This window comes from Bos indicus, chromosome 14 (assembly GCF_029378745.1).
Source record: "Bos indicus isolate NIAB-ARS_2022 breed Sahiwal x Tharparkar chromosome 14, NIAB-ARS_B.indTharparkar_mat_pri_1.0, whole genome shotgun sequence".
In the NCBI taxonomy this organism is placed as follows: domain Eukaryota; kingdom Metazoa; phylum Chordata; class Mammalia; order Artiodactyla; family Bovidae; genus Bos; species Bos indicus.
Genome location: NC_091773.1, coordinates 36,679,160 through 36,695,028, shown reverse-complemented (window position 1 = coordinate 36,695,028; position 15,869 = coordinate 36,679,160). Strand labels below are relative to the sequence as shown.

General features: G+C 38.4%; 1 protein-coding gene across 1 annotated transcript in view; it reads right to left on the bottom strand.

The window, feature by feature from the left end:
- Window positions 1-799: 799 nt before the first annotated feature.
- KCNB2 (potassium voltage-gated channel subfamily B member 2) overlaps window positions 800-15,869 on the bottom strand; it is a 478,584-nt gene continuing 463,514 nt past the window's right edge. Inside the window, exon 3 of the mRNA XM_070802681.1 lies at window positions 800-15,287. Coding sequence (XP_070658782.1) covers window positions 13,131-15,287 — 2,157 coding nt within the window. The 3' untranslated portion in view covers window positions 800-13,130. The remainder of the gene's footprint in view (window positions 15,288-15,869) is intronic.

Sequence of the window (15,869 nt, the reverse complement as noted above, 5' to 3'; positions counted from 1 at the left end):
GGCTTCCTTGGTAGCTCAGCTGGTAAAGAATCCACCTGCAATGTGGGAGACCTGGGTTCAATCCCTGGGTTGGGAAGATCCCCTGGAGGAGGGCATAGGCAACCCACTCCAGTATTCTTGCCTGGAGAATCCTTATGGACAGAAGAGCCTGGTGGGCTATAGTCCATGGGGTTGCAAAGAGTCAGACATGACTGAAGTGACTAAGCACAGCACAGCAGCCAGAAGGACTGGCTGTACAATCTGTGGGGCCTAAAACAAAATGAATATACTGGGTTCCTTACTGAAAAATTATTCAGAACTTCAAGATGGTGGCAGCAGGGCATTAAATTGAGTGCCAGGCTCTTCTGAATATCCATACTTCCGTGTGACTGCTTGAGTCACACACCCACAGAGCTGATTCTGGGGTCAGAAATCAAGGCTTGACTTACCCAACAAGGACTGACCAGATTGGCTTTAGGAATGGCAGTGGGAGACTGTCTCAAAATTCTGTGATGGTCTTACCCTAGTATTTTGCAAGGTCGTGTGCATTGAATTTTTTTTTTTTTTTAATATAAAGCAAGTGATGCATTTGTAGGCTGTCTAAAAGGATTCATTTGAGAAGAATACTTTAAATGGTAATGGATCCAACTTTTACTTTTTGCCAGGCTTTGCAGTTTTATCCCTCACTTCCTCCAAAGAGCTCCCTGCCTCAACAGTCAGTAATGAGGTGTTGAGAAACCATGGATTGTTGGGTGGCAGGCGTGGATGCCATGCTCAATGTGAAGTGGCTTCATGCAGAGAACTGAAATGACACAGATGATTCATTTACACATTTATTTTCTATCTTGCTTATTCTACCAGACTGGAATGGAGAACAATGCCAGCAATTTTATAGACATTTTGACATAAGGTAAACAAGTATTTTGATGTTGAACAATTGTACAGACTACTACATGCATATAAGGATGCCGATTGGTGCAGAAATATTGAGTTGATTAGCAAAACTACTGATACAAAAATCACATTTTCTTTTTATGGAGTTAAAGTGCAGAAGATATGGGAACATTGATACAAACACCATTAAATGGGAGAGAAAGGCATTGTATTAATGGTGCAGGATGGACAGCTGCACAAACACAAGTATGCGAAACCGTTTCCTCTTTACAAAACTGAAATAAAAACATCTTGTTTGCAAATAGGATGAAATAAAGCATGTTGAGGCAGATGAATGAGACTAGACAAAACTTACCACTTATGCATACATAAGCTCTGGCTTCTATTGAGAGTTTGTATTAAAAACATTTCAATATAGTATGAGATGAAATGCTAACCCTATTATGTGTGTAAACCAGACAGGATAACCCAACTGAGAAATCTTCAAAAATAAAATACTTGATTGTGCTTCTTTTCCCCTGCAGCGTTCAGAGCATTCATAGATAGTATGAAAACCCTCTAAAACATTAAAGTTAATAAAAGATAGTGATGCTTCATGTGACAGTCCCTATAAATCTAATACCATATGTAGCTTGGAAATATGAAATTGTATTACTTAATGTATATGGTAATTTTAAGAACTATTATTTAACTTTGAATTTCTGACACTATATTCCTTAGGTTTTAAAAATTGTTATGAGTGTTTTTTAATCTGGGAGATGTTAGGAACTCAATAGACATTATTAAAATCTCTACAGCTTGAGACAAATAGAATCAGGTTGTTTATCAACCTATTTTACAGGGAAATCACCCACAATCATTCCCAGGAAGGCTTTTTATGTGCATTAATTACTGATACTTTTATAGCTTCACTGTAAGTTTTCATAAAATTACTTTGTGAATATTCACAGAATTGTCCTGAGTTTAACCAGAAGATAATTCTAACATTAAACATTGAATTAATGAGTTTGGGGAGTTAGACACATTGTTTTTAATAGTTTATAACTCTAGTTAACCAAAAATGCATAATATATGACTCTGGTTAACCCAAAACGCAGTAAATTCAGGCTCTACCTCCTGATCCTAAAAGCACTCATGTCCACATGCACACAGACCAACATGACTGCCTTCACAAAAGCCAATCAACTTTTCAAAAAATGTACACTATAAACTTCAGTTTCCTCCATTTAACTCACTTGGAGATTTGCCTTTCTCTTTTAGTTTTTCTTTTTTTCTTTCCTCCTCTCTCTCCCTCCCTTTCCTTACCTCCCCTTCCTCCTTCCTACCCCCCACATCCCTCCCAAAATGTTAGCCTTTGAAAGTCTATATATGTTTATTTTATATATATCTGACTTTAGCTTTTGAAGACTAAAAAGAAAATAACATATACTTGACACTGGACATCACCAGATGGTGTCATTTCTGAGGAATGTCTACTTTGACTAGTGAGAAGAGCTAATGTCAAACAGGTAAGCCTTCACCACACTATTCTTTCATTTTACACATAATAGTGGTGAAAGAAACCATTTAAGGCAGGTCTACATTGGCAATGGGAAATAAATTAAGCAGTTAACTGGAAATATCAGCAGCTAATGCTCTTTAGTTCATTAACAGACAACACTTTTAAAACTGAATTACTCGACATATTTAGACTATGTAGATATGATGTAGAGATTTGTATTACAAGCCTGAAAAGACACTTAAAAAATACAACTTCAGTGTTTTGTAGTAGAGAATGCACAGATCAAAATGATTCAAACAGTGAGCTGTTCCACTAAAGGTGTTATTGCACTGCCTCAGACCTTTTTTTGGCTAGATATTGAGTAAGCTGTTTATAGTTACTTTTGTACCGTGGTCTATGTATGTGATGCCGTAACGTAGTGTATTGACGTGGTAAGATGAGACAGTCATACTGGCAGCTTTAAAAAGCAGTAGACATAAACAGTCAACACTGAGTTTTTACATAAGCTACATAGAGGCAGGTAATAAATACATTTAGTGAGCTGGTTGGGCAGCATAATGCTTTATCTGAATATTATTCAATAAGCTAGGAACTTGATTTTTTTAGAAAACAGGTAGGAATACAGTATTTGTTAAGCTATAACTAAATAGTAATAAAAGCTAAGCTGTCATGCAGTTATGCTTTAGAACATGGGTTTTTTTTTTTAAAGCATCATAATATGTTGATTGAAACCCCGAACTAAGTAATGTGTTACACTAAAGCTTTTGTAAAATTACTAGGCGAAGAAACAAAAACAAAACAAAAAAACCCAAATAAACAAAATTTGCTAAAATCAAAGTATTATTTTCCATTTACCAATGACACATACTGGATACTCGGAAAGCGAAATTTTACATATCTTGGAAATTCTTTTGCAGAGTCAATAGAAGATTGATCCAAAGTAAGTCTGTCTTTAATGCAATGTTCAAGTTAGTTGCACTCCCCTGGTTGCACAGTGACTGCCCTGATTTGGCTAGAGCAGTTACATTTAGTCAGTGTAAGGACTAGGTGTGCAGCATTATTTGTAGTCCTTGGTCATCATCACTTACAGGAAATAGGGGCTCAAGTTAAATTTTTGTAACTTGAAATTATAAATAAATTGAAAGAGAAAACAAGCCTCCTTCTCTGTTACCTTTCTTGGTCAATAAGGTTTCAATATAAAAGAATAAATAAATGATGACAGTCTATACTTCTTTTATTTTAAAACCAAAATTTAATTAAGAATATTTGAATTCTGAAGGCTTTTGCTTTCATTTTGGTTTAATCTGGTAAATAGCCAATTATGGTAAAGCTGGAATAAAATTCAGTTATGAATTACTTTATGAAATACATCCTTAGGTTTGCAAGTGTTTAAAGCATAATAATGGAGTGATACATTGATATTCATATAATGACTAATCATGTTTAATTCTGTGGTAATAAGGATGATGTAAAAGGCTTCAAATATATAGTATCTCTAAAGTCTTAGTAATTGTAGGAAGCTGATATATCTCTAGAAAAAATTGACATTTGTCTACTGAATATTAAAAATCTAAGGCTGCTAGGTAAAAAAATTTGCATTACGTAAGTTTTCATAGCATGTTATTTGTCCAAAAAATGTCAATCTCCCTTTAAAGCCACATGAAATGGTTTCATATATAATATATGTATACATATATATATATAATATATAGCAAATAAAATGCTGTCTATTTTATGGTAACAGTGAGTAAAAACTTACATTTACACTCATACACACATGTAAAATTTTGACTGTTTAGGAAGACACCGAAGAATTTTAGAAGACTAATTAACACACAAATGTGAGTTGAATGCTTTCTTTTGAAACACTCAAATAAAATTCCTCCTATTTGTCTTCAGGTATTGTGCTTGGTGCTTTACTATATACTACCTCATTTAATTTATAATAGTCTTTAAAAAAACATTTATAGTAAGATGAAAAATACTAATTTCAAATGACCACCTAAAGATATTTTTATATAAAAAACTTAAATTCTAATCCAAATATGACTTATTTTTCATTGGATGTAGAGTAAAGCACTATTTTTCAGTATGGCCTTCTGTCCATATCTAATATCCCCTGTTAAATTTTTTTTTTTAAGTTGCCATTATGATTTTGGCTCAAGAACCATATTGAAACTACCATACCAATATCAATTTTCCCTGATGAAAATGTTTGTTAGCACTAAAATAATGAAAAGGATAATACTGGTATTTCCTTTTTGTATACTTCCCTGAAAACACACACTAATTGGTTACACACAAAATTTTAGTGGAAGTTTGCATTTAGGATGGTATCTTGTGATAAGTTAGTGAATGGGGCACCATTTCTCTCATCAACCTAGAGGTTCAAGAAATTAATAGAGGCTTTAACAATTATTGTTCTTTGTTAATAGTAGGAGAAAACATTGTGTCATTGCTTTGTTGATCAAATCATATTATGACATGGTGTAGAGAGTTCTTTTGTCCTCAGGCTTCTCTAAGATTAGTGACCTTGACTTTGGGCTCCAAGTTGCTACTGCCCCTGGTTCATTTGGTCCTGCCCTTGACTTGACCCTGAAGACCTGTGTAACCAGGCAGATCCGAGGGAAGGATTGCTAGTGATAACTGCAGAGAAGAGAGGAATGAAGAATCTGGATGATCTGATATGAGATTTGATCAAAAACATGTGTTTCAGAATCAGGAAGATGAAACTTGAAAGGAAGGTGGAAGGGAGTGAGAAGATCAAGTCACTGCCACAGATGGTTTCCACTCTACATCCAGGGCACAGAACTAGTATTAGTAAATTGCCCAATAACCTTCCCCTTTCAGCTCTTCCTCCCACTTCCCTCACTCCTTCAAACAAAACAAAGCAAGCAAGCGGAACCATAAGCAACAATATGAAACAGAAAAGCTTTTGGATTGAAAGCAAGGTGTTAAGAGCAGACATAAGTTAAATGAAAGGTTTTATTAAAAATGCTTCAGTGTGCTAATGGTACCTTATATTTACTTAATATACCTTTTTATACATTCAGTGTTGAATTTTTAATGTTTAATATGCTGCTTTAAAACTGTATAAGTTTAAATTTGGCTATTGGACAAACCCAGTGTTTTATAAATTGCAGGTTTTTTTTTTCTTTCTTTGGCTTTGAAACAAATAGGAAGATTTTGTAAATTTTTTAGTGAGATTTTCATAATATATACACATTTGTTACTTCTGGTGATAATATTTTTGTTGGATAAGTAATTTGGGTACTATTAGAACATATTACCTTCTGTGTATCTGTTTGCTTTCCAAAACTCCTCCCCATTTCAAGGAAACATTATGTGACTATAATCTGGAGATTAAAACCACAGCCTAATCCATATGCTGCAAATAAGAATATTAGAAGCATCTTGGTTTAAAGAAAATGGCAGAAATCTGGCTGTAATTCAATTTCTGGCCAGTACCCACAGATACGGCTTGGAAGTTTAGAAGCACTTGTGTTTTTGCCAGGGTAATTCAGGGGTACTTCAGGTTCTACCTTTAAGTAGAATGGAGACTGTGGATTTGTCCTTACAGATTTGTGATTCTTAAAAAAGGCTCCACTTTGAGTGCTCTTCTGTCTTTTCACTAATGGCAGAAAGGTCAATGTAGCATTTACTAATGTGTATTCAGAGTGCAGACTAGGACACTTCTAAACATTTAGTTAAACTTGTGACTCGTTTTAAATTTGGAGACAGCAGGTAGAACCACTTTGAAAGTGCTGTGCAGAGGGTGGCAACTATTTTCTCAGATATTTTAGAATAAGAAAAAGAAAACAGAGAAATGATCGCTGGAAAAAAAAATAACTTGGTTGTGATTTTGACTCTATGCACGGGTAATGGAAGGTGGAAAATGGTCCAGAACTTTCTTTCAAGTCCTCCTTACCCCCTCCTTTCTTGGCAAATGGAATTCCACTTTCTTTCAAACTGACCACTAGAGGGCACTCAACACAGACTGAAAAAGCAGGACAAGCCGGCTCCTGACATCCTTTGGGAAATCTGTGTATTTACTGTCTGTTACCAGTATTCTGTGTCTATTTCCCTGAGTCTTAATTTTGAAAGTCTATATTGCTTGGTATTCAATCTAAAGTCTTTTTAGGTTGAAATGGAGCAAAAATAACACAAAGAAAACCTATTCAGCTATATCACTTGCCAGCTTGCCCACGATGGAAGGGAGATAAGCTACATTGCTAGATTGGCATTAAGCTTTCCTTACCAGCAGGTGGTGATGGGTTCTCCCACAGCATACAGGCTAGGATTTAAACAAAATCAAACAGAACAGTTAAGGGGTATAAAAACAATGATTTTTCAACATTGTTTTTTTGCCAGAATCTTATATCTTTTGGCTGAAGTGGGTAATATCTACACTAAAATAAATTATCACTAACTTTCAGACAGCTACTATAGTTTTAAGCATGGATGTTTAGAAAGCTTATGTGGTGGTCATTCAGATTCTAGACTAAGGAATGAAAATAAATAACAAATCTGAGAAAAAATAAAAGTGGATTACAGAAATTCTCAGACAACAAACTCAAACATATTGCCATACTATTTCCAGCTCAAGCTATGGAATTAGATTTCACTTGGGAACATAGTCTCTTTAAATATGAAATCTCTGCTAGAGTGTGAAACTGAGGGAATGAGCTGTGCATAAATTAACTTCTGGTATAAGGTAGACAGTAAATGTTTGTTTAATGAAGTATTTTACCCCAGAAATATGGAAATATCTGTTAGATAATAAGAACTAATTTCTTCAGGAGAGAGATTAAAGCTGGAATTATCTCAATCGCAAATTTCATGTTAATAAGCAGTTTCAATTACATACAAGAATTACATACACACACACACATACATGTACCAAATATAAATTTCTTGGCTTAAAAACACATTTAGTTTACCTACCTATTTCTCAGTCCTTCTTCTTTTTGGAGGGTATTTGTATCTTTTGCTGGCCTTGGATTATCTCACTACTAAAGCCAATTCCCCACCTTCCTTTCTTTGTATGTATATTTATAGTTTAAAACTCTTTTAGACTTAATAAGGAAGAGATTATGCATTAATGGCAATGGTAAACAGGTTTATGAAATTAAGTCAGGCTATTTTAAAAAGTCAAGTAGAAGCAATGGTAATTGACATCACTAAAGAATAGCATTATATTACAATAAGTGCTAACTTTGATAATATAGAATGTTCACCAAGATTTTGGAATTGAGACCTTTCCCCTTTCTTATTAGGGATGGGCCTTCGAGTGTTTCCAATTTTTACTTAGATTTTGTAGTCTCTTCTTTCTTTTTTAGTTCTGTTTTGGTGAGGGCAGTTGAAGTGGGAAAACACCCAATAGATTTTCAAATTCACATGGACCTAAGTGAATAAATCCCTTGAGTCAAGCTACACCATTTTTGATTACTGAATTTTAAACACTTTCCATTTAGAAATTCTGAGGACTAAATACAGAATATTGATAGACTGCTAAAATGTTGCCTATAGTCAAGGGGAAGTAAGAAAAAAACATTAAGATGCTTAGTTTTTAACCAAATAACCATCAACAAACTGTTAAAATATAAAATTTGCTACAGACTTTTTCACTGGTATTAAATTTTGCTCTACTTATTAGTGATAGACTATTATTAGCTACTTTGACAAGTAATATATCTAAGAATTATTTTTCAGTTTACAGGTAATAGGGAAAGACAACTCATAGTTTTACTCGATCAGATTAACAATTTGTTACCTCAAATGTAAATTTAAACTGTCATTCAGAAATAATTATGCATCAGACTTCCATTCATACGATCCATTTATTTCTTAGGAAAACAGTTCTTTGGAAAAAAACATTTCACTTGTTCTTGTCACATACTTCCCTGGTTTGATAACTGAATGATTTTTCCATATTTAGAAGAGATACTTTCCAGTAACCCAAAGGATCCTCAGCCTGGTTTTATTATTAATGTTATGTGCTTTTTGACCACGCCACATGGTATGAAGGATCTTAGTTCCCTGACATGGCATTGAACCCATGCCTGTTGCAGTGGAAGTGCAAGAAGCTTGGAATCCTAAGCACTGGGTGCCAGGGAAGTCCCCTCAGTCTGGTTTTAAATGAGTAGTAAGTCCATGAGGCTGGGGGCTGTACCCAGCACCAAGCACCAAGCACAATGCCTTCTGTAGAATATAGGAGTGCTCACCTCATGTTTACTGAATGAATGAATAGTGAAATGCCAATCAAATTCTATTAGACAATACTTTTGAACTTAGATTCAGTCATTCTAAAGTTCTTTATTTTTTTCTAGAAAATCAGTGACTTCCTTCAGTCTTTGCCTAATGTGTATATCATGAGTAATAAATCCTTCTCTTTAATACAGAGATGTGTCTCTTATGACCAGAATTCCAAAAGGGCAAATGTATGTGTTAAAGACAATCAATGTCATTTATCTCAAGTCATTGGCATTTGGCATGATCCTCTGCTGCTTTAAACAAGCTGCGTGACAATAAATACACCTCTGTTTTTATTTTCATTATTTTGAATATTAATAGAGAAAAAACACTCCTTAACTCAACAGACTTTCCTGTAGTTCACTGGAACACTGGACGTGAAACCACAGGATGTGAATGAGGTCTCGTTCTACTCTTCAACAAGTTCAAGTGTGAATCTGAAGAAGATTCATAACTTCCCTGGTCTTCTATTGATAAATAACAACTGATTCAGAAGGCTGTTCTGAGGATTGCTGCTAAGTCACTTCAGTTGTGTCCGACTCTGTGCGACCCCAGAGATGGCAGCCCACCAGGCTCCCCTGTCCCTGGGACTCTCCAGGCAAGAACACTGGAGTGGGTTGCCATTTCCTTCTCCAATGCATGAAAGTGAAAAGTGAAAGTGAAGTCACTCAGTCGTGTCCGTGTCTTAGCGACCCCAGGGACTGCAGCCTACCAGGCTCCTCTGCCCGTGGGATTTTCCAGGCAAGAGTACTGGAGTGGAGGATTAAACATGACCAAAAACTCTAAAATATTCTACATACTTTTTTCTTTACAAATTTCAAGAGAAAATAGTTGAGTTGTTGACTTTCCTCATGTCTACACGACTAAGACGCTTTTGACAAGAAATTAATGGGAACAGACACTTGGCACATCCTCATCTTGTTACCAAATCCAGCTCATATCAGGATAGTGCTAGATCTAAATGCCTGCTTCAGAGCTGTTGGCTGTGCCCCAGTGAAGAAATTTCTAGTGGAAATGTTTAGAAACTAATTAAATGAACTCTAGGGAGTCTGGGTGTCACTCTTGCATTTGGGATCCAGCCCAAGACGTATATCCATGTACCCATTTCTATCCTCTTATGATCGATCTCAAGCTTTGAGTTAAAACAATCTTGTGGCAATTTACACCCATTAGGATAGTCAGCAGAACTGAATTAACCATACCTGGGACTGTGTTATTTTGAGTTCTTTCAAATAGCCTTTCCTCATTGATGTTTGTCCCTGGTCACTGAGCTAGGTGATAATGAATGGGCTCTCCCAGCAGCGGAAACCTCCAGGGTCCCTCAGGGAGTCAGTCTGTGTCCCTGCCACTTAAACAGTGCTTCTCAAACTGGGGGTGTATTTTCCAGGGAATACAAAAAGAGGTATATAAAGTTAAATGAGTATCCATTTCAGTAGTTGGTGAGTACTGTAAGAAAAAATATCAATTCTTTTATATTGAAACATATGCTATGAAGTAAAATGCAGCATTTTCATGACTTTTTAACATAAAACATAAGACTTTGCAAGATCTCTGTGCTTGGCAAATACGTTCATCCTCTACATTAGAGGCAGTTAGTTCACTGAAAAGGTTTAGGATGCAGTGCACAAGAGCATTCTAGGAACCCCTGGTGCTTTCTTTCGAAACAACAAAGTAAAAAAAAAAATTTTTTTTTTTTTGAGGAATGTTTTATTTTATTTTTTTCCTAGCTGAAGACGTTTGGCTCAGAGGGACTAAGAAGAATCGAAGGTTAAATTTACCACAGGAGGTTCTTCAAAATTCTTTAAAACTTAAAAAAATATATTAACAGAAAAAAGTTTTTAGGGAGAAATCTTTTGGGGAGAAATGTCTAGAATTCCTTATCTAGGAAAGATTTTTAATATTAAGCATTCTGGAGCAGGATTCTCAGGTAGAAGGCCTAATGGACACAAGACAGGTTGGCATTAGTAAACTATCAGATAAATTTTAAAAAACGAAATTCATCAATACAGAAACATCAGAAAATAACTGCTTCATGAGACTATGTAAAGAAAATAATTTTCATGACTTATTTGCTATTCATCTAACAGCAGATATATCTCTTTACTTGAAAAACTATATATAGAAAATTCAGACACTCTAGTTTTACAAAAACTGAGCAATATGTAGTTTTAGACACTGAAATAAGTATGACTAATGTAAATATCAATGATTAATGACCATACACTCTTAAAAGTTGTGTTTTGAAACAAACATAAAAACCATTAGGAAATTCTAGTAAGAACAATGAAAAAAATGCTTAAAATTATTTTTAGCAGTACATGGATTTCAACTAAGATCCAACCTGGTTTTCTTATCTAAAGATATAATGACCAGATTTTGTTAATAAAGACATGTTATTCCTTAAAGCCTTAAGTTCGATTCTAAATTTTTGGGTTGTCTTTTTCTGATGGTTTTTTTTTTTTCTTTAAAATATAGAGTAAAATTTGGAATGTTTTTCCTTAAACAAAAAATTGTGCTTTAAATTTGGCCCAGAATTTTCCTGTTTCCCTGAACTATACACCCACACCCACCCAAACATCCATACACACATACAAAATATATAATTCGGAGGCAAAACTTGGACATTCCTGAGAGCTCAAGGGATCACATTAATTTGAACTCTTAAGGTAACTTAGAAATAATTTGTCTTAGTTTTTATTGGAGTAAAACTGAGGCTAAGAGAGGTTTTCAAGATTCACCCAGGATTACCCCGCAGGTAGTTACATTTCTGGAGCTAGAACTTTGATTTCCTGTAAGGCAAAGTGGATCCAAATGAGCTGGCTTCTAGCACAGTCTGAACCAACAAGACAGCCACCAGCAAATATCCTGTATTTGTGTTGATACGACACTCAGGCATGTCCAGCTCTTTGCGAGCCCACGGATGGTAGCCGGCTAGGCTACTCTGTCCACGGAATTTTCCAGGCAAAAAAACTGGAGTGAATTGCCATTTCCACATCCAGGGGATCTTCCTGACCCAGGGATCGACCCGCGTCTCTTGCGTGTCCTGCACTGGCAGGCGAATTCTTTACCACTAGCGCCATCTGAACTGAACTGAGTGCCGACTACCATAACACCTGTGCATTTCGCGGCTCTCAGTAAAAATGGTGGAAATATTGCTTTCAATCCTCCACCACTTGGGGGCGCTGGAAACGTGAGGGTGTGTTTATAGGTGCTGCAATTACAGGATGGTGCCGCTGGAGTTTGCAGCTCTCCTCACCTGGCAGTGTTCCCTCCTCACACTGGGAAATACTGAAAGACCCATTATCAGGGCAGCGTTCTTTCCATGTACCTCATTTCCAGACCCACCTCTATGTGGTCGGGGTGGGTGGGGTGGCAGTCTGACTTAAATTGCTCTGCTTTTAGTGTGCTAAAAGTCACTTTTTAGAATTCCCATTTTGACATATGTACATTCTATCTTTAGGTTTTTAGATAGAAAAGGTTATGTTGGATACAAGTGGAAAGTAGTCATCTTTAGGTGGCCAATATATAGTTTTTTGTTTTTGTTTTTTTAAAGAACTGATTTACAGAAGTGAAGTGCAATTAAAAAAAAGTTTAGTTGTGTAATATCACCTTTTAAGTATGTTCAGATTTTTAAAAAAATGCATTTCTGTACAGGCTGTGACATGATACATACTTTTCCCCACAATATTAGGGATATGTAATTGACCGGCAAAATTTCAAGCCTCAATTTCAAGTTTTTGGATATCTGGTCATTATATCTTGCCTATTTTCATGATTTATAAATAAAACCACAAATGCCACAACTAAGCAGAAGCAAAAAAGAAAAATGCACCCTGTGAGTCATATCATCAGTCAATAAAAATACTGTATTCCTTTAAACAAATGTACTTATAAGAGCTTTATAACCCAAAGCAAGATATGTGAGATGGTTTAAGAAGAGGTTGCAGTTTTGCAACAAGAAGTCTGTACAGCTCCTCCAGGCAGTAGTAGTGAAGGAAGTGCCTGTGTCTCAGAAACTTGTTTCCGTCTGTTCTTGACACTTCTGCATCCCAAGCCCCATTATTTACAAAGTTATGCATTTTGCAAGCTCAAAGCACCTTTGCGCCTCGCAATTATGAACGCATGCAATGACATTTCATCCTTTCATGTGCAAATTCTAAAATTCATCATAACAGAAAAGCTCACAGTCGAAACTCTGCGATTTGAAATGAAAGGATCAAAAATGTCAGACATGGCAGAATACGGTTCCTAATAGAGCTCTCTTTATTTGTTCACTGTTCTTCATTTTTGTTTGTTACAAAAATGGAGTCTTGATTCTTTATTTAAACAGTACTGAAACTAAACTGTTCATGCCATGCAAAAATAACATTTTATGCACTTTTTTGGGGAGGGAGGGGCTTCCCACGTTTTAGTTCACAGGCCTTATTAACCGCATTTTTAAGAAACAAGTTTTTTTGTTTTTGTTTTTTGTTTGTTTTAGTGTTATTATTGCTTTTGTAACTAGTCACATGCTGGTTTCACGTGTGGGGCAGTAACCTGTGTCTCCCGGGTTGGAATGAATTTCTGGGGCAAACAAATGGTTTTCCATCTTGCACCCTTCTTGACTGTTGTCCTTTTTCACTTCTGCTACACCATGGTAAATGTCTTGTCTACAGTTGTGACTTGTGTCCTGGGCAGAGGAAGAGCCCACACAGGCCTCTTCTCTTAAAGGGTCTCTTCCATCACTAGGCTTATCTGTCAAGCAGTTTGGGCTGGAGTCTGCCTGCTTGTCCGGCCTCCTGGTCCCCTGGAGCTCTAAGAAGTCATCATCTTCCCCCGTGTCGATTTCCGTGAAGCTCCTCCTCTCTCTGGCGGAGAAAGTAAAGAGTTTCTGCTTGGGAAACCGAGGCGTCAGCCCTTTGGAGGGTCCTTGACAATGAACCTCAGCACCCAGCAAGGGTCTATCTCCCTGGGAGGGGGTTTCTTCTAAGAGAATGGTGCTGATGAGCTGGGGTGCGGTGAGTGGAAAGTCCGCCGCGGTGACCGGCAGCGGCCTGGCTGTGCTGGGCGGGGTTGGCGGGGCCCCGCCTCTGCTGTCCTTGAAGTTGACCTTGAGCGATCTGGACTTGAGCGGGTTGCTGCCTTTCAGCGAGCTCTTGGGGCTCTCGGAGGCACAGTCCGTCGGCAGAGGGCCGTGGGGCCCACCTTGGGGGCCACCAGCGGCGTCGAGGTTCACAGTTATGTCGATCGGAGCATATTCTGGGGTGGCCTCCCTGACCGTGGGCCCCTTCTCCCTGATTAGGGCTAAGAAGGGGGGAGCCCTGGCTCTTTGGTGCTCTTCTAACCCGGCCAGGTCGGGTGGGAACTTCATCTGCAGGTGGGACGCAGAGGGCGGCGGCAGGGGCGACCTCTCAGTCTCCGTGAAGTCGGTGGCGCAGCTGGTGAAGCTGTCGATACTGGATGTGCTCTTCATGTCCACGACGCCCTCGGTCTGTGCCACCGCCAGCTGCTCCTGCGGGCAGACCACCTCCTCCATCTCTATCTCTTCCTCGTAGGTGGACGGCCTCTCGGCCTGCTCCTGGCCATCGGGGTTCGGGTGAGAGTGAGGCTGCGTCTTGGTGATTTCATTGTACAGCATCTCCAGCTTCTGGGCGCTCAGATGCTGCGGGCTGGAGGAAGAAGTGTTGTTAAGCTGTTCATGGGAGTCTTTCTGGCTGACCTCCTGGTACTTATTCTCGTAAGACTTGTTGGAGCTGGTTTCTGACAGAGCCTTCCTGGCCCACTTCCACCGGCTTGGAGAGAGGTGATTGTCATCCGTGGAGCCCTTGGTGTTGGCCGACTCTCCCGTCTTCTCCACGGCCACGTCTATCAGCTCCATACTTCGAGCAAAGGCGTCCTTTAAGTTCATAGACACGATGCTTCCGTTCCTCTTGGCACGCTCCAGAGCCTCTCTCCTCTTAATGGCTTTCTCCTGGCGTTTCTGCTCTTTGTAAAACTCAGAAAAATTGTTCACAATGATTGGGATGGGAAGGGCGATCACCAGAACCCCTGCGATACAGCAGAGACCTCCCACAATCTTCCCTAATAACGTTTTTGGGTAGATATCTCCATAACCGACAGTCGTCATGGTGATGGTGGCCCACCAAAAGGAAGCCGGGATACTGGTGAACTTGGTGGCATCCTCGTCCTTCTCGGCAAAAAATACCAGGCTGGAGAATATCATTATCCCCATGGCCAGAAACAAGATCAGCAAGCCCAGTTCATTGTAACTCCGCCTGAGGGTGAAGCCCAGGGACTGCAGGCCCGTGGAGTGCCGGGCGAGTTTCAGGATCCGGAGGATCCGCATGATCCGGAAGATCTGGACCACGCGGCGAACATTCTGGAACTGCAGCACACTCTTGTTGGACTCCGTGAGGAAGATGGTGACGTAATAGGGCAAGATGGCCAGCAAGTCGATAACGTTCAGCGGGCCTTTGAAGAACTTCCATTTGTTGGGTGAGGACAGGAACCGTAAAAGGTACTCCATGGTAAACCAGGCGATACACACGGCCTCCACGTGAGCCAACTGGGGGTTGTCATTGGGCTGTCCGAATTCATCCATCTCCTGCAGCTCCGGCAGCGTGTTGAGAGACAGTGCGATGGTGGAGAGGACGATGAACAAGATGGACACGATAGCCAAGATCTGGAAAAGAAAAGAAAGGCAAGTCAGTAGGGCCTCTTAGTTGCTTAGGCACAGCCAGGAGACTTAGGGGTTCACTGTTTCTTAAATGATATGCCTTGTTCAAAGGTATTCCAAGAAGGTAACTTTACAAACACATTCACTTCTTATGAGTTCATTTCACTTAAAAGCCTAATATGGATAAAATAGGCAACTAATGGGAACCTACTGTGTAGCACAGGGAGCTCTATTCAGTGCTCTGTGGTGACCTAAATGGGAAAAAAATCCAAAAAAGAGGTGATATATATATATATGTACACACACACACACACATAAATAGCTGATTCACTTTGCTGTACAGCAGAAACTAACCTAACACTGTAAAACAACAATACTCTAATTAAAATTATATATATATATATAATAGATAGATATATATATAATAAACCTAATGTAACATACCTTTAAATTCTATGGTCTAATCCATTTGAAAAAAATCCACCCCCCTACCTTGCCCATTGTTCCTAGACCCCTCTGAAAGAGTTTTCGGGGAACAATCATCTCCCCTCTCTTGTGTGTGTGCATATGTGCTCAGATGTGTCCTAC